The 24,538-nt window shown below is 42.0% G+C and overlaps 1 protein-coding gene across 4 annotated transcripts in view; it reads left to right on the forward strand.

Moving 5' to 3' along the window:
- The first annotated feature begins 235 nt into the window (after window positions 1-235).
- The window catches only part of RFWD3 (ring finger and WD repeat domain 3), a 36,906-nt gene continuing 12,603 nt past the window's right edge, over window positions 236-24,538 (forward strand). The window contains exons 1-8 of one of the 4 annotated variants that reach the window (XM_070397752.1): window positions 236-304; window positions 3,371-3,938; window positions 8,750-8,952; window positions 16,533-16,603; window positions 18,539-18,736; window positions 18,833-18,924; window positions 22,909-23,023; window positions 24,028-24,247. In XM_070397752.1, the coding sequence (XP_070253853.1) occupies window positions 3,373-3,938; window positions 8,750-8,952; window positions 16,533-16,603; window positions 18,539-18,736; window positions 18,833-18,924; window positions 22,909-23,023; window positions 24,028-24,247 (1,465 nt within the window). In that variant the 5' untranslated portion in view covers window positions 236-304; window positions 3,371-3,372. The other 3 variants (XM_070397755.1, XM_070397753.1, XM_070397754.1) reach the window with 3 other exon arrangements.

A 24,538-nucleotide genomic window follows, 5' to 3' on the forward strand; every position in this document is an offset into this window, starting at 1 on the left:
GGGACGGGCCGTAGCTTTTAGCCAATGGGACGAGGTCTCCTCGCGCGCGGTCCCGCCTAGTCCGTTGGCGAAGGACCAGCCAATGAGAGCGCCGCTCTTTTAGCCAGCGGCGACCAAAGGAAGAAGAAGAGAGGGTATTGGTCGACGGCCGGGACTGCTGCCCAATAGGAGCAAGCCGCGCCCGCGATTTAGGCGGGCAGCTTGAGCGGCTGAGGCGGGGAGGTTGGAATCGGGAGACGTGAGTTCTGCGGAAGAAACGGACTGCGGCGGCCTCGCGAGCCCGACCGCGTCTTTCCGGCTGCAGGTGAGGAGGGCTCTTACCTTTCCCCGGGCCTTGCGCTTCTGTCTCCGGGATGACTTCCGAGCTTGGTCTCTGGATGCGGAACGTAGGGGCGCCCCAGTGGAACCCCGCGCACTGAGAAGGTTCGGCTGCTCTCCGCGGCCCCAACCGTCAGGGCCGAGGCGCCGGAATCCCGGCTGTTGCGGGGTTTCTGTGAGGCCCTCGGTCGGGGTGGGGGCGGGGAAGACAGGAAGTTCGAGCGGTTCCGGAAGTTACCGAGTTCGGAGGCGAGTTCGCTGCAGGTCGGAGTCTCCCCAGCCCGTCTCCCGGGAGCCGAGCCTGAAACTTCGGTTGCAAATAATTGTTCTCCGTTTGAGCACCGGTTAGTTGCGTCACTTCCGAGGTGACCGAAGAACCTGATTTTTAGTTTAATTTAGCTTAACCTCACTGCAACACTGCGGCGTACATGCTTTTATTATTCTTTTACAGGCGAACTAGTGAGGGGAAACCCGCCTAAGGCCCCACCGGTAGAGTAGGTGTCGGAGCAAGGATCTAAGCCAAGGTCGGCCTGCTGGCCTGACTCCCTGGCGCCTCTTCTTATTTTGTTAATTGGGGGCCATCTCGTCCCTGCTAGTTGTGGACACGGATTGAAATCTGAGTTACAAAGCTTGGTAAGATGACTAGTGGGAGGTTAACATTTTAAACTCCCAACTCTGATGGCACAAATAAATAGGAAATCAGTCAAGGTCAAGGTTGCTTAAGGCTTGGGGTGGTAGTAGGACGGGCTTTTGCTCTAGGCCAGAGGTTTTCAGCTGGTGTGTGTGTGTGTGTCAAGGATTTTTAAAGGATGCAATACCTGACTATTTAGTCAGGGGCACTGGCCTTTTTTCCCCTTAGATTGTCAAATTTATTTTTTCTAAATATATTTTTATTGATTTCAGAGAGGAAGGGAGAGAGATAGAAACACCAATAATAAGAGAGGATCATTGATCGGCTGCCTCCTGCACACCCCACACTGGGGAATCGAACCATGATCTCCTGGTTCATAGGTCGATGCTTAACCACTGAGCCATGCCGGCTGGGCTAGATTGTCAAGTTAAAAAAAAAAAAAAATGACAATGGCCAACACAACATAGGGGTGTACATATTCTTTAGAACTAGTGTTGTGGGAGGTTTTTCCTATATATACCCGTAAGTGGAATCCCTGGGTTATAAGGCAGTTCCTTTTTTAAATTTTTTTGAGGAGCCTCCATACTGTTTTCCATAGTGGCTACACTCATCTGCCTCTCATGCTGATTTAAGCCTTTCTGGCTTAAACCTCCCGTTTTCCCACAGCATAGTGTGGAATCAGCTTGCTTCTTAAGGCACATAATCCCCTCTCTTGAGTTTCATCTTTCAGCCCTACCCCATCACTTTGGGGGAACTGCACTTTTCTAAGTTATCTGTCAGTTCCACATTGCTAAATCTAATGACCGTCTTTTCCCCTTAGTAGCAGTGGACACACTGGAGCATTATCTCCCTGAAACATTCTTTCAAGAAATGCTATTCATGGTTTCCTCCTCCTTTATATTTTTGTTTTGGGGTTCTCTTTCTATAACTCTTATCCTTTTCATGTTAGTGTCTATAGTTTTAGTCCTTGGCCTGCTTTTCTTCTGTCTCTCTTCCTTCTTAGATCATTTAATCTCTCCCATGTCTCTTCTGAGGATTCTCAAAGCTATCTACTATTTTGTCAGTCTTCACCCAAGGATATTTTTTTCCATTGACTTTTTAGAGAGTGGAAGGGAAGGGGAGAGATAGAAACATTGATGTGAAAGAGATACATTAGTTGCCTCCCACACACACCCTGACCAGAGCCACCAGAAATCCTTCAGTCCTAGGACTGACTCCTGGGACTGATGCTCTAACCACTAAGCAAACTGGTTAGTATTTTTTTTAGAGAGAGAGAAAAGCATCGATCCTTGCCTCCTGCATTATCCCTACTGGGGCGGGGGGGGGGGGGGGGGGGGGTGAGCCCAAAACCTGGGCATGTGCCCTGACTGAGAATGGAATCTTCAACCTCTTGGTGCATGGGTTGACGCTCAACCATACTGGCAGGGCAAAGCTGTCCACTCTTTTCCATCTCCATTGCTGCCACTCTTGTCCAAGCCTTTGTAACCATTTGTTTGCACTCCCATAGTAGCTTATAAACTAGTCACCTGGTTTGCAATCTTGCTTCCCTAAAGCCCATTCCTAACACAAGAAGAAGCTCTCTAACAAGACCTTCAGCGATAGTGTCCTGCCCCATCAAGTTCATCCCATGTTGTCTGCTCTTCCTTACTGTACTCGTTACACTTGTCTGCTTGGTTTCTCAAATGCACTAAATCCATGCTTGCCAGGGACCTGTGTACTGATTTCCTTCTGATACTTCCTTGGCTCTTATATGGCCAACTTCGTTTAATCCTTTACTCCTCAGCTCAGTTTTATTCTTTCTGAGAGGCTTTCTCTTACTATTGTGTCTGAAATTATGCTTTTTGCCTCCGACTCTCAAAACCAAATATCACAATGTCTAATTTTCACATTTACTCTCCCATTTTCTAGAATGTAAACTCTTGTTATACAGCGTCTTGTCTGTGGGGTGTCTACGTAACAATGCTTAATAAATATTTGTTAAATGGAATTAGAGATGGGAAACAATGAAAAGGATGGAGTAAATAAAGGTTGCTTAACCTTTTTGGAGAAATTAAGTAATTTCTACTTAGTAATTGAATTAATTTGGTAAATGTCCATATTCAGGTCATGACAAAGAACCGCAAGAGGTCTGGGATATTACTTTCAGACTCGATAGTTCAATCCCCTTATTTCTATTTAAGAAGATCGTACTATGGTCACATGACTTCATGTTTTCAAAGGATGACCTGGACAACTGGTTGTGCTTGTTATGGGGGGAAAAAGTGGATGATTACCAAAACTCCTCTGACTTAACTAAAATCTTCTCAGTTTTGCCAGGAATGATCTTAAATAGAATTCTGCAAAACTAGATATGATTATATCAACTATATGACATGTTTTATCTATTTTTACTAATACCTTTTACAAATGCTGCTTCCTCAGTGATGGCTCAAGAAGCAATGGAATATGATGTTCAGATGCAGTTAGATCATAATGCTCTAGGACAACTTGCTCCAGCTGAACTTGTCAGCAGCCTACAGGGACCACCCTTACTTCAGCCTGCTCCTGCTGAAGGGGTCAGCAGCCAAGAGGGACCACATCTGCTGCAGCCTGCTCCTGCTGAAGTGGTCAGCAGCCAAGAGGGACCGCATCTGCTGCAGCCTGCTCCTGCTGAAGTGGTCAGCAGCCAAGGGGAACCACACCTGCTGCAGCCTGCTCCACAGGTGCCCATTGACCTGACAGAGGAAGTGGGAGAAGAGAATGTGGAGAACATCAATCCAGGAACTTCAGAGGAGCATAGGCAGGAATCTGATGCTAACCCCACCATCCGAGTGGCTTCATTGCACTCAGTGAGCAGCTTCATTAATGGGCTACAGAGACTTCATGGCATGCTAGAATTCCTGAGACCCCCTTCAGACTACAATGTGGGGCCAGTAAGAGCCAGGAGGAGGAGAGGGACTGCTTCACGCAGAGCGAGAACCGGAGGGTCTCAGAGGACGGACAGTGCCAGGTAAATAATAATGTGTGGACTATGGGATTAGTACCAGATTGGGAATTTTGAACTTGGGCTCTGGCCATAACCCCAATACTGCTTAAGATAAGATAGGCATTGTGACTTTTGGCAAGTCAGGTAACTTTTCTGAATCCCTATTTTCTCACAGGTCAGATGAAACTAAAAGTGTTTGCTTTATTTACCTAACAAAGTAATTGAGGGGGTATGTTATACTTAATTTTTTTTCTCTCTCTTTTTTTTATCCTTAGCTGAGGACATGATTAGAGAGAGGAAAGGGGATGGGGGTGAGAGAAAGAAACATGTGTCAGTTGCCTTTCCAATGTGCCCCAACTGGAGATGGAACCTGCAAGCCCTTTATGTGTCCTGGCCGGGGATTGAACCAGCAACCTTTTAGTGCACAGGACAGTGTTTAACCAACTGAGCCAGTCAAGGGATAAGTTATACTCAAATGCTTTGAAAACTGATGGTAGTTTATTGGCAATGACTTCTGTAGAGGCTGTTTTTTCTTTAGATTATTTGCATCTTGTATATAAATATGTGTGTGTGTGTGTGTATTTCTTAATTTGCATGTTTACTCCACTCACCCAATATCCATTGTTTATTGGCACTCTACATAGTGGTGAAGGCTAGATTTAGAGAATCCTTGTGAAAAGGAGAATGTGAATTAAGAGCTTATCTGATGGAGTGGGAAGCATTCCAGTCCTCACCTGAGACTATGTTGAAGAGTTGAAAAATTTTTTTCATAGTTTTTGGTTTGAATTTACCTCTTGAAGGGCTAAGCTGTCAAGTCTTGACAGGATTATTATAAAGAATAACAATTGTTTATGTCTTACCTGTTTTTAAAGTCCCCCTGCTTTATTTGAAAGACTTTATTTCATATTTGGTCTTTTAAATATTTTCATGTTGAAAGAGGTCGAATTCATTTTATGGAGTCCAAGAATTTTTGTTCAAGGTCTCATAGCTACCACACAGAAGTAGAGCTGGTAATGAACCTGGATTGGACTCATTTTCTACATAGACATGGAGGGAGCTCAATCCTTTTGTCTTAACACTATGAGAATAGTGAGATGGTACTAAAAAATAGTGGCTAGGCCATCTATTCTTACAAATGAGGAAGCTGATGGGATAATTTGTGATTTGTCTGAGGTAACTCTGGAATTGGGATTGTGCCTTCAGGATTCAGCATCCTTTTCCATGGATCCTGCTGATTACTGAAGCAGGGCCTGCTATTAATGTGGTTCTAGTCTGTAGGGCCTGGTCACTTCTGGATGTGACCCATCAAAGATGGTGGGTGTCTAGTTCTGTATTAAAGAAGAGTTACAAATGCATCCAACTCTGTTATTTTAAGGTGTCATTCCTTCAGATTATGAAGGCAAAAATAAGACTTCACACAGTTGTGTGATAGGTGACAGTACCTTGTAGTGCAGTTTGGGGCCTCTGCTGAAGTGAGTAAATGGGTTGAGACTTGAGAGTGGTGTCCCCAGGGACTGGCTCACCAAGAGGCCTCTCACAGTATTCTTCAGCCTTGGTTGTTCATGCACTCAGTTGAGTGATTGCTCTTGGTTGGGGACACTTGTGTTAACCACCTCACAGAATGACACTTATAAACCAGGTACCAGTTTACAGAGAGAAATAGCAACTCTACAGAGAATTATCTAGTTGGCATGTTCAGCATGATTCTCCTAGAAGATATTTACACACACAGGTCAAACAATAATTAGAAAATTGCCAACATATGTAGAATCTGTGCTCAGGTTACAGAATTTAGATGCTGAAAGATATTAATCAAACTATTTGACTGACAGTCACATGTTTGTCTCCATAAAGTGGAATAAACCTAAAAGGCCAAGGACTGTGTAGTTCAGTGTAAAGAACATGGATTCTGGAGCCAGATAAATGTGCATTAAAACTTTTTTGCCACTTTGATTAACTATTGTACTGAAGGTTCCAGGTTAGGCTGAGAGACACACACACACACACACACACACACACTAGATTAGAGAAACAAGGCATTTGTATTAGAAAGAAATGCCCTGGCTGGTTTGGCTCAGTGGATAGACCATCAGCCTGTGGACTGAAGGGACCCGGATTCGATTGTGGTCAAGGGCACATGCCTGGGTTGCGGGATCAATCCCCAGTAGGGGATGTGCAAGAGGCAGCCAATCAATGTTTCTCTCTCATCATTGATGTTTCTCTCTCTCCCTCACCCTTCCTCTCTGAAATCAATAAAAATAAGAAAAAGCCGAAACCGGTTTGGCTCAGTGGATAGAGCGTCGGCTTGCGGACTGAAAGGTCCCAGGTTCGATTCCGGTCAAGGGCATGAACCTGGGTTGTGGGCACATCCCCAGTAGGAGATGTGCAGGAGGCAGCTGATCGATGTTTCTCTCTGATCGATGTTTCTAACTCTCTATCTCTCTCCCTTCCTCTCTGTAAAAAATCAATAAAATATATTTTTTAAAAAATATATTTTTAAATAAATAATACTATAGCTATTTGCAGATGATATACTCCTTGTATTTATCATCAAGTTGTGAAAAAAGCCAGACCCAAGAGGCCACATATTATATGGTCCTATTCAAGAAAATACAGAATAAGCAAATCCATAGAAACAAAGTTAATTAGTGGTGCCACAGACTGCAGGGGAAGGAGAAAAGAAAATGACTGTTTATAGGTACACAGTTCATTTTAGAATCTTGTGGTTATGCTAAAAATCACTGGTTCTCAAATTGTGAATCAAAGGCTTCACAATTGCTACTACTCATTTTAATTTATTCACATTTCTTATAAGGGTGAATCTTCTATCTATGGAATGGGATACCAAATGTGTATTTTGTTTCATTTAATCATCCATTTTTTTAATAGAAGGCCCTAGTTAGTCATAAATTTTAGCAATCCTATGAGAAATCAAAAGTTTTCCGTATGAGCAATCTCCAATAATGTTTCTGGGTAATAATATAAAATCAGTTATTAAAACTTAAAGTAGGTCACCTTTCACTAATACTTTGTGATTATTAGCTTGGTAGTATGTTCTAAAGTTCAGAACATTTTTTAGGTTTTTAATATCAAATGTCATTATTAATGGGGTGGAGTATGGCTTGCCACCTTGGAAATAAGGAAAACCTATAAAAGTGGTTACAGTTAAAACTCAGCCAGCCAGAATGAATTGGAATGTTAAATCTGCTCCCAAACTCTCCTTATCTTGAGTTCTTTTTTGATATGTTGTGTTTTTAACCTTAACCAGATATTAAGCTTGAGAAGAAAAATAATCCTAATGTATAAAAAGCCAGGGGCCGTCACGACCGAAATAACCAGACGGACAACTGAACAGCAGGCTGCGTGGGGCGAACGGGCCGGCGAGGGGGTTAGTGAGGGACAACCAGACAACTGAACAGCTGGTTGCAGGGGCAACCAGGCTGGCAGGAGGGTTAGTGAGGGACAACTGAACAGCAGGCTGCGTGGGGCGACCAGGCTGGCGGGGGCTGGGGGGAGCAGTTAGGGGCAACCAGGCCAGCAGGCAGAGGCGGTTAGAGGTGATTAGGCTGATGGGGCAGTAAGGGGAAATCAGGCAGGCAGGCAGGTGAGCAGTTAGGAGCCAGCAGTCCCGGATTGTGAGAGGGGTGTGATCGGGCCTAAACTGGCAGACATCCCCTGAGGGGTCCCGGTTTGGAGAGGGTGCAGGCTGGGCTCAGGTAACAGCTACACACACACACACACACACACACACACACACACACTGCACGAATTTTGTGCACCGGACCTCCAGTCCTATATAATAAAAGCCTAATATGCTAAGTGTCCAGTCATCCGGTTGTCCATTCAACCAATCAAAGCGTAATATGCTAAGGCTGCTCAACCACTCACTATGACATACACTGACCACCAGGGGGCACAGTGGACCAGTAGGTGAGCTTGCTGCTGGGGTTTGGCCAATCGGGACTGAGCGAGGTGGGCCAGACATGCCCTGGAGCCCTCCTGCGGTCCTTCCCCAGCTGGCCAACCTCCCGCATCCCTCCCTGGTCCCCATTGTACACCAGTGGGGTCCCTCAGCCTGGCCTGGGCCCTCTTGCAATCCAGGACCCCTTGGGGGATGTCAGAGAGCTGGTTTCAGCCCTTTGGCAGAATGATTGGTTGCTAAGACACGCACTGACCACAAGAGGGCAGATGCTCAAGGCAGGAGCTGCCCCCTGATGGTCCCATAGGTGGAGTACCGCTCAGCCAGAAGCCTGACTCCATGTCCCTTGAGGGCTCCCGGACTGCGAGAGGGCACCGGCCAGGCTGAGGAACTTCCACCATGCCCCGCGCGCCCCCCCCCCCCCCCCCCCCAGTGCACAGATTTCGTGCACTGGGCCTCTAGTGTCTAAGAGCTGAAACAATGATGACTGAAGCCAGACTTCATTCTGTATCCCAAAAGACCTGATCTGCCTAACTGTAGCAGCAGAATCCATGAGACCATATTTGACCAACAGGGCCCTTTTTCTTCACACCCATTTTCTCTTCCCAACCCCCTAATATTGACAGACAGATTGCTGAGTCATATCCTTTAAAAGGTATTAACACATGGCCAAAGAGGCCAGTAAAGTAGAATTAGCTTTTAGTAGAAGAGTTAGGCTCCAGTGTGGGCTAATATAATTAAGTGGAAGAAAGTATACAGACCAGCCATCATCTGCCTAATTCTGCTATTTTGTTCAAAGGCAGCATTTAAGGGCCTGGAGATGGGTTCAAATGACTAGGATTTACCTCCAAATTACATTGGGTTATTTTTATGATGGTGGTCTATTGTACATTCTATTGCCTTTCTTTGTAAATAGGTCCAGAGCACCACCATTGGATGCTTACTTTCAAGTGAGCAGGAGCCAACCTTCTTTGCCAACTACTTCTCATGATTCAGGGGCTAGCAATCCTGTATCTGAAGACTTGCAGGTACCAAGTAGTTCTGATTCTGACAATGAAAGTTCCATAGAGTATGAAGAGGTGGTTGTGCAGGCAGAACCTGAAGCTGCCATTTTGGAAGGTGAGTGTTTATCCTGGTTTGGATTCACAAGGCTAATATATAGAAAGCTTAGACTCCAGCCCGGGTTGGTGTGGCTAAGTGGTTAGAGCATTGGCCCGTGTACCGAAGGGTCTTCAGTTCAATTCCCAGTTAAGGGCACATACCTGGTTTGCAGTTTGCACCCCTGGCTCTGATCAGGGCACCTGTGGGAGGCAACCGATTGGTGTTTCTCTCTGTCTCTCCCCCTCCTTCCTTTCCACACACTCTAAAAATCAATGGAAAAAATACCCTCTGGTGAGGATTAACAAAAAATGCTCAGACTTCAAAAGGCTAGAGTCTCTGGATACGTGTTTTGATACTTTTTCTTTTTCCCCGCAAATGCTGTAGATTTCTGCTTTATAGTGCAGCTTTCACTGGCCATAATTATATAGAGAGGATTTGATCTGACTTGCAATTTAATATGATTTGTGACCCAGTGAATCATTTATTTTGTAATCACATTTTATATTCCCTTTCATTTCCTTAGACATCTGAGAAGGAAGTAGATGTTTGTTTGTTTGTTTGTTTGTTTGTTTTTAAAGAAAAGCTTTGTAAATTTAGCACCCTATCTAGTCTTCTACTTTTTTTTTTTTTTTAAATATATTTTATTGATTTTTTACAGAGAAGAAGGAAGAGGGACAGAGAGTTAGAAACATCAATGAGAGAGATCGATCAGCTGCCTCCTGCACGCCCCCTACTGGGGATGTGCCCGCAACCAAGGTACATGCCCTTGACCGGAATCGAACCTGGGACTCTTGAGTCCGCAGGCCGACGCTCTATCCACTGAGCCAAACCGGTTCGGCAAGTCTTCTACTTTTTAAGTCCTAGTATAATGTTATGTATTGTGCAAGTGGAACTTTGTTTAGCAACTGGTGGGCAGAGACCCCAAAAACATAGATCTTGCTTACATTTAAAACCCTCTGATACCCCAGATTGTGGGCTTTTCCCACTAAATGGACCCAGGGCCTTTTGGAGAAATGGCTTTCTAGGTCTGGGATAGGAATCTCAAATATGAGTCTAGGGCAGTGGTTTTCAACCTTCCTAATGCCGAGACCCTTTAATATAGTTCCTCGTGTTGTGGTGATCCCCAACTTCATTGTTACAAATTGAACTTAATTAAGCATAGTGATTAATCACAAAAACAATATGTAATTATATGTGTGTTTTCCGATGATCTTAGGCAACTCCTGTGAAAGGGTCGTTCGACCCTCAAAGGGGTCGTGACCCACAGGTTGAGAACCACTGGTCTAGGGCATTTTATTAGGCTAGAAAGCAAGGAGACAATCTAAGTCTCATAGAGTTATGTCATAAGAACAACCTAGAAAGGGTTCTTAGTAACCTAAAATAAAATAGGACAGTTTGAGCATCAGAAAGAATAATGAGTGTGAATTTGGGTTTAAATAGGTTGAAATGCATTATATCTATGAAAATATATAAATTCATAATTATGTATTTTTTAAAAACCTCATTTATTACCCTGGACAGGTAGGTAGTTCAGTTGGTTGGAGTGTTGTTCCAATATACCAAGGTTGGCAGTTCCATCCCTGGTCAGGACACATACAAGAATCAACCAATGAATGTATAAATAAGTGGAACAACAAATTGATGTTTCTCTCTCTCAAAAAAAAAAAATCAATAAAAACAAACTCGTTTATCAGTCATTTTATTTTATTTTATTTTTTAAATTAAATCTTTATTGTTCAGATTACATTTGTTCCTCTTCCCCCCCCCATAACTCCCCTCCTTCCAGTTCCCGCCCCACCCTCCGCCCTCACTCCCCAGCCACTGTCCTCATCCATAGGTGCACGATTTTTGTCCAGTCTCTTCCCGCATCTCCCATTCCCCTTTCCCCAAGAATAATCAGTCCATTCCCTTTCTATGTCCCTGATTCTACTATAATCACCAGTTCATTCTGTACATCAGATTATTTATTCACTTGATTCTTAGATTCACTTGTTGATAGATGCATGTTTGTTGTTCACAATTTGTATCTTTACCTTTTTCTTCTTCCTCTTCTTAAAGGATACCTTTCAGTATTTCGTATAATACTGGTTTAGTGGTGATGAACTCCTTTAGCTTTTCCTTATCTGTGAAGCTCTTTATCTGACCTTCACTTCTGAATGATAGCTTTGCTGGATAAAGTAATCTTGGTTGTAGGTTCTTGGTATTCATCACTTTGAATATTTCTTGCCACTCTCTTCTGGCCTGCAAAGTTTCTGTTGAGAAATCAGCTGACAGTCGTATGGGTATTCCCGTGTAGGTAGTTGACTTTCTTTCTCTTGCTGCTTTTAAGATTCTCTCTTTGTCTTTTGCTCTTGGCATTTTAATTATGATGTGTCTTGGTATGGTCCTCTTTGGATTCCTTTTGTTTGGGGTTCTCTGCGCTTCTAGGACCTCCAAGTCCATTTCTTTCACCAGGTGGGGGAAGTTTTCTGCCATTATTTCTTCAAATAGGTTTTCAATATCTTGCTGTCTCTCATCTTCTGGCACTCCTATAATTCTGATATTAGTGCACTTGAAGCTGTCCCAGAGGCTCCTTACACTATCTTCACACTTTCGGATTCTTTTTTCATTTTGCTTTTCTGGTTGGGTGTTTTTTGCTTCTTCGCATTTCAGTTCTTTGGCTTGATTCTTGCACTCCTCTGGTCTGCTATTGGGTATAACATTCTTTATTTCAGTCCATGTATGCTTAATTTCTAGTTTCTTTATCGTAGCATCGAGGGTCTCATTAGTTTTCGTGAGGCTCTGCTCAAGTTTATTGCAAGCCCTCAAAATTGCGATTTTTAGCTCCATATCCTCCATTTCTGTCATGTTTTTTTGTCTCCGCATCTTTTATGCTTTCTTGGTGCACCCCCTTGTGGTCTTTGTGCGCAGTCTTGTTCTAGTTAAGCCTTAATTTTTGTAGTTAATGCTAGAGGGATTTGACCACCAGACCCACTGGCTGTGAGAATCAGCTGTGTGGAAAACTTCTGTCCTCTGGGGAGATGCTAATCTAGCCTTTGCCTGAGGCGATCCAGCAAATGGCTCTGCGCAGGGCTTGGGTGGGGCGGGGGGCGGGGGGAGCAGTTATGGCTGTTCTCAGTCCGTCCCCAGGGGCTCTGCCTCTCTGTCCCAGCAACCGCTGCAAACCTCGGAGGGACCGTAGCCAGACAGTCCCGCTTCTCCCTTTTGAGTCGGGGTCCCTAGAGACTCGCCCGGATCTGGAGCTCAGAGTCTGCGACTCCCTCCTGATTGAAAACTAAAACTGCGCCCTCAGCCACCAGCCCGCTTTGCGCGCGCACCCCCCCCCCCCCCCCCCATACCTTTAAATTTTCCACACTGCGCCTCCTCTGAGCCTCCTAATGCTGTTGTCTTTGCTTCTAGTTGAAGAGTCTCTCCTCAGCCAGCCTTCCTGTGGTTCTGGTTGATGTCCGTTCCGTCTTTTAGTTGTATTTTTGAAGTGGTTGTTTGCGGCAGCAGTCTCCGGTGTTTACCTATGCCGCCATCTTCGATTCTCCCAGTCATTTTATTTTAATAAATTATAAGAGCCCTAACTCATTAGTCTGAAAGCTGGAAAATAAAGGAGTAAACATTTATCCTACCTTTCTTTGTGTGAACTGTATTCAGTAAAACCAAATAATTGATGAAGGAAGTTTTATTGTTGTGTTTTTAAAGACTTTCTTTTAGAGTAGTTTAAAAGAAAGGTTCACAACAAAACAGAGCAAGATACAGAGATTTCTCATATACCCTCTATCTCTGAACATGCATTGCCTGCCTCTCCATTATCAGCATCATTCACCAGAATGATGCATTTGTTATATACATCATAATTACCTGAAGTCCATAGTTTACTTTAGGGTTCACTTTTGGTGTTATACATTTTATGGGTTTGGACAACCATCATAATATACAGAGCATTTTCACTGCCCTTAAAACTCTGTCATTTTATCCCTCCCACCCACGCCAAAAAGAAAGACTTTTAAAATAGAAGAATTGCCACTCTAGCTAGTTTGGCTCAGTGGATAGAGCAAACCTGCAGACTGAAAGGTCCCAGGTTTGATTGCCCAGGGTTATGGGCTCGATCCCCAGTAGGGGTCGTGCAGGAGGCAGCCGATCAATGATTCTCTCTCATCATTGGTTTCTTTTTCTTTTTTTCTGTCGGACTATCAATGTACATGTATACATTAAAAAATAAATGTATTTTTCTTTTTTTAAAAAAAAATTAAATCTTTATTGTTCAGATTATTACATTTGTTCCTCTTTTTTCCCCCATAACTCCCCTCCTCCCAGTTCCCACCCCTCACTCTCCACCCACTGTCCTCATCCATAGGTGCACGATTTTTGTCTAGTCTCTTCCCGCATCTCCCACACCCTTTTCCCCCCCCCCCAAGTCCATTCCCTTTCTGTGTCCCTGATTCTGTTATAATCACCAGTTCATTCTGTACATCAGATTATTTATTCACTTGATTCTTAGATTCGCTTGTTGATAGATGCATATTTGTTGTTCATAATTTGTATCTTTACCTTTTTCTTCTTCTTCCTCTTCTTAAAGGATACCTTTCAGCATTTCATATAATACTGGATTGGTGATGATGAACTCCTTTAGCTTTTCCTTATCTGTGAAGCTCTTTATCTGACCTTCACTTCTGAATGATAGCTTTGCTGGATAAAGTAATCTTGGTATTCATCACTTTGAATATTTCTTGCCACTCCCTTCTGGCCTGCAAAGTTTCTGTTGAGAAATCAGCTGACAGTCGTATGGGTATTCCCTTGTAGGTAATTGAGTCTCTTTCTCTTGCTGCTTTTAAGATTCTCTCTTTGTCTTTTGCTCTTGGCATTTTAATTATGATGTGTCTTGGTATGGTCCTCTTTGGATTCCTTTTGTTTGGGGTTCTCTGCGCTTCCTGGACCTGTAAGTCTATTTCTTTCACCAGGTAGGGGAAGTTTTCTGTCATTATTCAAATAGGTTTTCAATATCTTGCTGTCTCTCATCTTCTGGCACCCCTATAATTCTGATGTTGTACGCTTAAAGCTGTCCCAGAGGCTCCTTACACTATCTTCGTATTTTCAGATTCTTTTTTCATTTTGCTTTTCTGGTTGGGTGTTTTTTGCTTCTTCGCATTCCAAATCTTTGACTTGATTCTTGCGCTCCTCTGGTCTGCTGTTGGGTGTCTGTATAATATTCTTTATTTCAGTCAGTGTATGCTTAATTTCTAGTTGGTTCTTTATCACAACATCGAGGGTCTCATTAGATTTCTTGTAGATCTCATTAAGTTTATCGGCAGTTTCTAGAAAATTCTTGAAAGACCTTAAAAGTGTGGTATCACTGGGAGGAATTGACCTCCAGGCCAATTGGCTGTGCGAATCAGCTGTGTCTGCAGTGGGAGAACTTCTGTCCTCTAGGGAGGTGCTAATCTAGCCTTTGCCTGAGGCTATCCGGCAAATGCCTCTGTGCAGGGCTTGGGCAGGGCGGGTCCCAGGGGATCTACAGGGCAGGCGGAGTGAGCAGTTATGGCTGCTCTCAGTCCCGTCCCCAGGGGCTCTGCCTCTCAGAGTCCCAGCAACTGCTGCAAACCTTGGAGAGAAAGCTGCCTTTGAGTTCCGACCGAAGCCAGACAGTCCTGCTTCTCCCGGTTGAGTCTGGGTCCCTAGAGACTCGCCGGGATCTGGAGCTCAGAGTCTGAGGCTCCCTCCCGATTCAACAGACAACCGCGCTTCAGCCGCCAGCCCTCTCCACATGCACTCCGCACCTTAGTATTTTACTTCAGCACTGCGCCTCCTCTGAGTCTCGGTATGCTTTTCTCTTTCCTCCTAGTTGTAGAACTTCCACTGAGCCAGCCTTCCTGTGGTTCTGGGTGATGTCCGTTCCATCTTTTAGTTGTATTTTTGAAAGGGTTGTTCAAGGCAGCAAACTCCAGTGTTAACCTATGCCGCCAACTTGGTTTCTCTCGATGTTTCTATCTCTCTCTCCCCCTGTCCCTTCCTCTCTGAAATCAATTAAGATATATTTATAAATAAATAAATAGAAGAATTATCTAGTAATGGCAGAAATGATGGGGGGCGGGGATCATTTTGTGGCTCCTAATAAAACAATGTATTCAGGTAAAGATCATCAGTGGATTCTAAAGTCATTAGGGTGAAAGGTTAATGGAATTCTTTTTATAGAGACCAAGCTAAAATCTCCAGAACTAATGTGCCTCTTGATATGCTATAGTCAGAAATATCCACACCACTAAGAAGTATTGTTGCAAAACAAAAAACATGAATTTATTTAAGACTAGATATAATAACTAATTCACACAGTTTACAGAAAGGAGTAGAAGAACAAGGTAAGCAGTATCTCAAAGATGCAATCATTCAAATCTAAAATGTATGACATTTGGAACATCTACAAAAATACCTAAATGTATATAAAAATCTAGTTTTGTAAAGGGAAAATCTCAAATCAGTGGGGATAAGAGACTTAAATTCTTGTTAAAATTGGATATCTAACTGAAAAACATTAAAAGTGGATTCATTCCTTATACTGTAAACCAAGATATAGTAAGTGGATTGGAAATCTAAGGTAAAAAATGAAATCATTTTGGTATTAGAAGAGTATATGAGTGATAAAATCCAGGAGTAAGGAGTACTTCAAAATCTAGAAGCAATTTAAGAAAAATTACATGAAAAATTACTAAAAATTAAAAATCACCATTAATGAAGGTGTGAAAGATTGATGAAGACGCTGATAGTTTAGGGGTCGGACTGACAACACCTGAACCCAATATGAGCCTCCTGGTGTGCTATAATAAGAGATGCACAACCTAAGAAGTATCTTGCTGCCCCTCCTCTTCCCCAAAAACCAGAATTGAACCTACTGAAGCCTCTGCATCTGTCAGTTTATAGGAAATGTAAGCAGTGCCACAAGAAAACAGTCAAATCCAGGATGTAGCACTTTTTATAAGACAAATGACCAAACTCCCCCAATATATCAGTGACAAGGAGGAGATAAAAATGAGTAAAGGAAAATTGTTATGAAGGAAAGACAAAGACTTAAAGAGACATATGACAATCAAGCTCATTTTGGAAACCTTGTTTAAATCCTGGTTGGAATAAATTCACTGTAGTAAATACGGTTGGGAAATTTTGAATAGGAACTGAGTGCCTGGGTATTAAAAGGTATTAAAGGATTAGTGTTAATTTTATGAGGTACAATAATAATGTTATATAAAAGTAAATCCTTACCAGTTAGTGTTACAAAAGTTTTTACAAGTGAAATGATATTTAAGAGTTTGTTATTAAGTATTCCAAAAGAAAATAGGGCTAAGCTGGAGCAAGATTATAAAAATAATTGATTATTTTGAAATGGGGTGATGGGTACCTATGGATAGTTAAGCTGTTCTATTTTTTATATATGTTAGAAAATATCTAAAATACGTGGGGGAAATTCACTGATGCTGCTTGAGAAAATTGTTATCCCTTTTACACTAACACTACCAATTAGAAATGGTGAGTTCAGCCTCTCCTAGCCTCTGATACCTTATGACACATGTCTTCTTTTGTTATTACCTATTCTGCTATTTCTGGAAACAACTTGGCAGAACAACCAGGAGGTGATTCAGCAGAGCAAGAAGTTATATGTAGTGGTGGAAGAGACACATTCCCCAAGCAGGTAATATGAACTTTTTTTTAAATGAAAAGGAGACTGCAGGCTAAAATGAAAAACTTGCAGGCTTTATAGACAGGAGATCTAGGAGTAGATCTTATCTAAGTTAGTCATTTGTGTGACTTCTTTCTCTCAGTTTTAAAAAAGGATTAGCGGGTGGGGGGTGAAGATGTAAGGGTAACTTGTCCTGCCTAACTAACAAAGTTAAGTATCAGTTAAAATAATATATAGGAATGTAGTTTATGAACTATTTGGCAGAAGGTGATAAGTATGTGATAAGCAATTTTTAATTTAAAAAATAACAAATTGTACTTAATATAAATTATTTACATAATTGTGGACTTGGCCAATCCCAAAACATCATTGATCTGCTTGTTGCATATTTGTGTATGGTCTCTGTTTTTATTCTTCCCTCTAGAAAAAAAATTTTATGTACATGTGAATTTATGTGTAAAAATGTTTTAAATTTACCCAAATGGGTTTATATTATATCTTGTTTTTATTCTTTTCCCCATCAACTACATTTTGGAGAGCTTTCTATTAGCACATAAAGTTAAACCTTATTTTTATTAATCCCATCTAATAAAGAGGTGATATGCAAATTGACAATCACTTCAACACAAGATGGCCATCCCCATGTGGTCAAAGATGGTCGGCCGGGAAGGGAGGGCAGTTGGGGGTGATCAGGCCAGCAGGGGAGGGCAATTGGGGGTGATCAGGCTGGCAGGGGAGTGGTTAGGGCCAATCAGGCAGGCAGGTGAGCGGTTGGGAGCCAGCAGTCCTGGATTGTGAGAGGGATGTCCCAGATTGGAGAGGGTGCAGGCTGGGCTGAGGGACACACACCTTCCCTTCTCCTCCTCCCCCCATGCACGAATTTTGTGCACCAGACCTCTAGTAACTTAATAATAGTGTTCCATCATATAAATAAAATTTTAGTTAACTCTTCCCTTGTCATGTATACTATGATCGTTCCCTTTTCATTCTTTTTTGTTTATTTATATCCTCACTCAAGGATATACATATTGATTTTAGAGAGAGGGCAAGTGGGGGTGGGGACAGCGGGACTTGAGGGGTGACTTTGATGTAGGTGCCCTGACCATGAATCGAACCCGAAACCTTTCAGTATAAAAGTTGATGCCCCAACCAACTGAGCCACACTGGCCAAAGGCTCTTTCTAATATAAACCATGCTTCACTGAACATCCTTGTTGAAATGTGTTGGCAAATTTTGTCTGTATTCATGACATATAATCCTAGCAGAGAGATTGCTGTATCAAAGGAAAAATACGTATTTTAGTTTTAATAGATAATGCCAAATTGCCCTCTGGAAAATTTGTGCCAGGTTTCTACTTGCAGCAACAATATGTAAGCATGCCCATTTCTCTCTCACTCTCAACAGTGCTTGGTGTCATCAGATATTAATTTATACCACTTAATAGATTTAAAAATTTGCATTTTTTTAATTACAAGTGAACAATTATTGACTATTTGTAATTTTTTGTAAGCTGTTTGTAGTTTGTTTTTCTGGTATTTTTCTTTGATTCACAAGAACCAAGTACTTTATAACCACTTGAGTTGATTATGAAACCTTATTTTGGAAAAGTAACAAACTTACTATTTCCTGTTGGTTATCTGGGTAACTGCTGGTGTGTGTGTGTGTGTGTGTGTGTGTGTAGCCCTTTTTCTTCATTTGAATGAAAAAAAAATCCAAGAGTTTCATAAGTTCAAAGGGTACTAATATTTTTGTGCTTTATGTTGGATTTGACTAGATTGCGTTCTAAAAAGAATGACAAGTGATTCATAGGTGTTATAGTTTTTCTGCAATGTTTTCAATTGGGTTTGTATCATTTTTGTGTGGTTTTGTTAATTTGATAGTTGTGCATCCTCTTCAAGACTGATTTTGCATTTTCTCTCATTTGAATGTGTTCTGGTTTTCATCCAGCAGTCTCCCCAGAAGTCCAGTTCGCTGCTGCCTTCAGCTTCTACAGATGAGGAAGAAGAAGGGGACACTTGCACAATATGTTTAGAACAGTGGACTAATGCTGGGGATCACCGGCTTTCTGCTTTACGCTGTGGGCACCTCTTTGGGTTTAGGTGCATTTCTAAATGGCTCAAAGGACCGACACGAAAATGTCCCCAGGTAAGGACTGTAGATAGGGACTGTGCATGTGCACAGTCATGTTAAATCAGGAGGATTCCTGGAACTCGACTAATTGTGTCCTGTTGGGCTCTTTAGTGCAACAAGAAAGCCAAGCACAGTGACATTGTTGTCCTTTATGCCCGAACCCTGAGAGCTTTGGACACTAGTGAACATGAGCGCATGAAAAGGTAGGTAAAAAGAACCTGCCTAGCTGGAATGTTCCCTTTTGGTTCCTTGTAGAAATAGGTTGTATGAGTCACTCTTAGTGTTTCTGATGCTTTACTTGGGTTGTGACTGGGGATCTCTAGGGATTGCTAGCAGTCTGTTTCATATTGTGATTTATAATATATATCTGATCATCTTCTCAAAGAGGTCTGCATTGTTTGCTTTCCATACAGCATTAAAAATGAGGATTGAGATGACAAATAATTGTGGTTTCAGCTATACCTGAATTAGACTCCAATGAATTTTCAATTATACAAGTCAATACATAGGTTTTTAATTTTAGTTTGCCAATTTAAAAAAGCTTCTATTTGCCCTGACTGGTTTGGCTCGGTGAATAGAGCATCAGCCTGCAGACTCAAGGGTCCCGGGTTTGATTCCAGTCAAGGGCATGTACCTTGGTTGCGGGCACATACCCAGTAGGGAGTATGCAGGAGGTAGCTGATCGATACTTCTCTCTCATTGATGTTTCTAACCCTATCCCTCTACCTTCCTCTGTGTAAAAAATCAATAAAATGTATATATATATATTTTTTAAAAGCTTCTATTCTTGTAATATACAGAGTACTAACCAGTGTTGCAAAGAGACATGAAAGGGCACCAGGGAGAAGACTCTACCACTACTCCTTCTATGTGCTTGGCACCTCTTGTAAGCCTCTGCTTTCAGAGCCTGAGTGTTGTGTGTTAATTGGAACAGGTAGGTTCAAAAGGAATGGAGTAGCTGTTCCTTCTGCAGGAGCACTTAGGTATTCCCATGAAATTGGAATCAACTCTAAGACTTCAGCCTTTGGTAAATATGACCTGTGGAGATCAAGACCATGGTGTCTTAAGCCCTCTTGAAATGAAAAGCCAGAGAGAAACATGCAACTCTATAATACCTTATACCTGGCTTGGGCAGCAGATCCAAGCAGAAAGATATTCTGGGTTTTTTGGTAGCCTGTCCAGATTCTAACCTAGGGATTAGATTTACTGCCCGTCTCTGTTGCCATTTTTTGCTTATGGTGTTCCTAAAACCCTTGACCAGATCGAACCCGGGACCTTCCAGTCTGCAGTCCAGTGCTCTAGCCACTGAACCAAACCAGCTAGGGCCAGACTTAATTTTGCCAGTCTCATGGTGTGAGGTAGTATTTACTTAAGTTGCATTTCCTCAGTTACTAATGAACATACTCTTTGTGAATTGTGTTCATATCTTTTGCTCATTTCTTTTGAGCAAAACATTGTTTCTTACTAATTTACTAGAGGCCCAGTGCATGAAATTTGTGCAGGAAGGGAGGATCCCCTCAGCCCAGCCTGCACCCTCTCCAATCTGGGACCCCTTGGGGGATGTCCAACTGCCGGTAGTCGGACATCCCTCTCACAATCCTGGACAGCTGGCTCCTAATCACTCACCTGCCTGCCTGGTCGCCCCTAACTGCCCCCCTCACCCCCGTGCCAGCCTGATCACCCCTCACTGCCTCTGCGTGCCAGCCTGATCACCCCTAACTGCCCTCCCTGCTGGCCTGGTCGCTCCTAAATGCCCTTCCCCCTGCTGCCAGCCTGGTCACCCCTCACTGCCCCCCCTGCCAGCCTAATCACCCCCAACTGCGCCCCTCCCCACCCCCGCTGGCCTGGTCGCTCCTCACCACCCACACCACCACCCCACCCCACCCGCCGCCGTCCTGGTCACCCCTACTGAGGATTGAGTCCAAAACCCAGGCATGTGCCCTGACCGGGAATCAAACCGTGACCTCCTGGTTCATAGGTCAACAGTCAACCACTGAGCCACACCAGTTGGGCTATACTAATTTTTTGTTATTTGTATACATTGCAAATAATTCTCCAATATGTGGCTTGTCTCTAACTTGTTTATGGAATCTTCTTGAACATGAGCTTTTAATTTTAATGCGATTATCAGTCTCTTGTGCTTTTTTTGTCTTTACTGCTTTAAGGTCATAAAGATAGAATATCTTCTAAGGGTCTTTAAAAGTGTTAATACTTTATATAGGCTTTTAATCTATTTAAAATCTAATATTTGGATAACCACTTGTGACAGCATGCTATATTAATAAAAGAGTCATATGCTAATTAGACCGGACATCCTTCTGGATGACCTTCCCAACAAAGCCGGGGCTGTGAGGGAAGCACAAGTCCCGGGTGCCAGAGGGAAGCCTGTGCCGGCAGCTGGGGGAAGAAAGGCCTACTCTTGCACGAATTTTATGCATTGGGCCTCTAGTTATTAAATAATATGTTCTTTCTTATCAACTCTATCATAAATTAAGTTTCTGAGTATGAATGGACTACTCTTTTGTTCTGTGATCTGATTGTTATTTCTCCAATATATAATTTACTGTAGCTTTAAAATATGTTCTCCTACTTTGTTCCTTAAAATTGACTTTGTTGCCTACCTGGTATGCCTCAGTGGTTGAGCATTGACCCATGAACCAGGAGGTCATGGTTCGATTCCTGGTCAGGACACATGCTGGGGTTCTGGGCTCAATCCTCAGTAGGGGGCATGTTAGGAAGCAGCGGAGCAATGATTCTATCTCATCATTGATGTTTCTATCTCTTTTTCTCCCTCTACCTTCCTCTGTCTGAAATCAATAAAAACATCATTTTAAAATTGATTTTGCTATTCTTTTTTTTAAAATATATTTTATTGATTTTTTTACAGAGAGGAAGGGAGAGGGATAGAGAATTAGAAACATCGATGAGAGAGAATTATCGATCAGCTACCTCCTGCACACCCCCTACTGGGGACGTGCCTGCAACCAAGGTACATGCCCTTGACCAGAATCGAACCTGGGACCCTTCAGTCCCCAGGCCGACGCTCTATTCAGTGAGCCAAAGCAGCCAGGGCGATCTTGCTATTCTTGGCACTTTGCTCTTCCATATTAATTTTAAAATTAGTTTGCTAAGTTCCAGGAAAAGCCCTTTGATATCTTGATTAAAGTTGCATTAAATTTTTAGGGTAACTTGAGAAATGCCATCTTCATGATTTTAAGTCTTTCCAGCCATGATCATTACTATATAATATCTTTCCAATTACTCACTGTTTTCTTGTGTCTTTTACAAGTGTACTTTGCTTCATAAAGTTCTTACATACCCTCTAACTTTATTCCTAGGTTGCTATTGTTAAAATTGCTGTTGTGAAAGAATTTTATTATTATTAATTTACCCAATCAGTTATATGGTATATGGGGAATGTGATTGATCTCCTTTTCTTGATATTAATTCTAGCACCTTACTGGATTCTTAATAGTTTGTAGGTTCTCCTGAATTTTGCATGAAATAAATAGAGCAGCTTTATTCCTTTCTTTCCAATTTTCATCTTTTTTTCTATCCTGTGTCATTGAAGTGGAAATCTCTCCCTTTTTTTGTATTTCATATTTTCAAATTGTCTTTAGGTACATGAAAATTTATGATTTTTATTTTTGGTGAATGTGCCTTTCATTATGCATTGTTTATCTTTATGCTTATTCATGCTTTTTAATTCTAATTGGTCTTTTGTTAGCATTTTTCCTATTACATGCATCCGATGTTTTTTACTTCAGCCTCTTTTTTGTAGTATTTTCTGAGTATCTAATCTTGTAGCTTGTTTTTTCTTTTACTCCAACAGATAACCTTAGTCTTTTAACGTGTCATTTTACACTTTCATAATTGGCTCTAATCAAGCAGTGAGCTTAGTTCTGATCCCTCATTTTGCATTTGTAGTCCCCATTGCTTAAGGAGCCAAAACTCCTGGTCATCACTGCCTACCTTAACACCAAACCTAGTAGGCTCATTAGTTTAGCCGTGCATGCTACATTTCTGTATTGTTTCTGGATTTGAGATTTTTCTCTTGTTATATTTTATTCAGTCATGACATATTTACAGCAAAGTGTTTGTATCATAGCATGAACTTACTATGCTACCTTGATGGGAAGTCTTCAGTAGCTTCCTAATTTCTACCTCTTGCTGGCTTTCCCCTCTAGTACCTTACTACAGGAGCAGATGTTAAGGAAGCAGGCAGAGTTAGAAACAGCACAGTGCCGCCTCCGACTTCAAGTCCTCACTGAGGAATGCACTAAGCTTCATAATCGTGTCAAGGTAAGTTTGCCCTTTCTAATCCAAATAACTTTTGGTATAGGAATTGAAAGGGAATCTAAATATTACTAAGGTTCATCTCAGATACAAATATGATTTATCAAAATTTTCAGCAAGTAAACATGACTAACTTTATTTTTGATTAAAGCATTTGTCCAAAGCTTACATGCTTTATCTTCCAAGATCAGACGAGATCCGGCGTGTTCAGGGTGTATGGCCGTAGACCAAAGCTTACATGCTTTATGATTAATTCTACTGCAATCTGAATTTTTAAAAAGATTAAACCAGATAATGCAAAACATAAGTTCTTTCATCTTCCTGCATCTACCAATAAAATGATGTTTTAAACAAAAACAATTTTCAACCCTGTTGTTTATGATTCTGTGCTCTCATTTTTTTCATTTGCTTGTTGTAACACTGCAAAAACTACAGCAATTCTCTAGGAGTTGTGTTAACATTTTCATATAATGGATAAGAAACCTTCTTATGCCAGGCTGGTGTGGCTCAGTGGTTGAGTGTAGACCCAGGAACTATAAGAGTCATCTGTTCCATTCCTTTTCAGGGCACATGCCCAGGTGGTGGGCTCAATCCCTGGTGGGGAGCGTGCAGGAGGCAGCCAATTGTTAATGTTTCTCATCTGTGTTTCTATCTCTATTCCTCTTTCTTCCTCTCTCTCTAAAAATCAATAAGAACATATTTTTAAAAAATTAAAAAGAAACCTCCTTGTATTAGATCAAGGAATTTTGCATAAGGGGAATAACAATCAAAAAAGCTACACGTGGCTCTGGCCAGTTAGCTCAGTTATTTAGAGCATCATCCCAACACACCAAGGTTGTAGGTTTGATCCCTTGTCAGGGTACATACTAGAATCAACAAATGAGTGCATGAATAAGAAGTGGTACAACAAATTGATCTCTCTCTCTCATCAATAAAGATTAAAAATTTTTTTTAAACAAAACAATACTAAACAAAAAAGCTTCACATTTATAAAATCTTTTTCATTTTAGGACTTGCAAAAACTTATTCTGCAACATCGGGATCAGATCTTACTGAACTCCCAAGGACAATTCCTAAGCGGCTCACCCTCCAAACGGCCTGAGCACAAGTACTATTTCCAGAAGACCTTCACAGTGTCTGAGAGTGGAAACTGCCGAATTATGACCTACTGTGATGCTCTGAACTGCCTGGTGGTGTCACAACCTTCTCCTCAAGCTACCTTTGTTCCAGGTGAACAGTCTAGAACAGTGGTTCTCAACCTTCTGGACCTTTAAATACAGTTCCTCATGTTGTGACCCAACCATAAAATTATTTTCGTTGCTACTTCGTAACTGTAATGTTGCTACTGTTATGAATCGTAATGTCAATATCTGATATGCAGGATGGTCTTAGGCGACCCCTGTGAAAGGGTTGTTCGACCGCCAAAGGGGTCTCGACCCACAATTGAGAACCGCTGGTCTAGAACAAGCATGTCAAACTTGAGGCCCACAACAAATACTCATTAACAATTACTCATTTATT

Source organism: Myotis yumanensis, unplaced genomic scaffold (genome assembly GCF_028538775.1).
Source record: "Myotis yumanensis isolate MYYU_CA2020_CCGP unplaced genomic scaffold, mMyoYum1.0.hap1 SCAF_18, whole genome shotgun sequence".
In the NCBI taxonomy this organism is placed as follows: Eukaryota; Metazoa; Chordata; class Mammalia; order Chiroptera; family Vespertilionidae; genus Myotis; species Myotis yumanensis.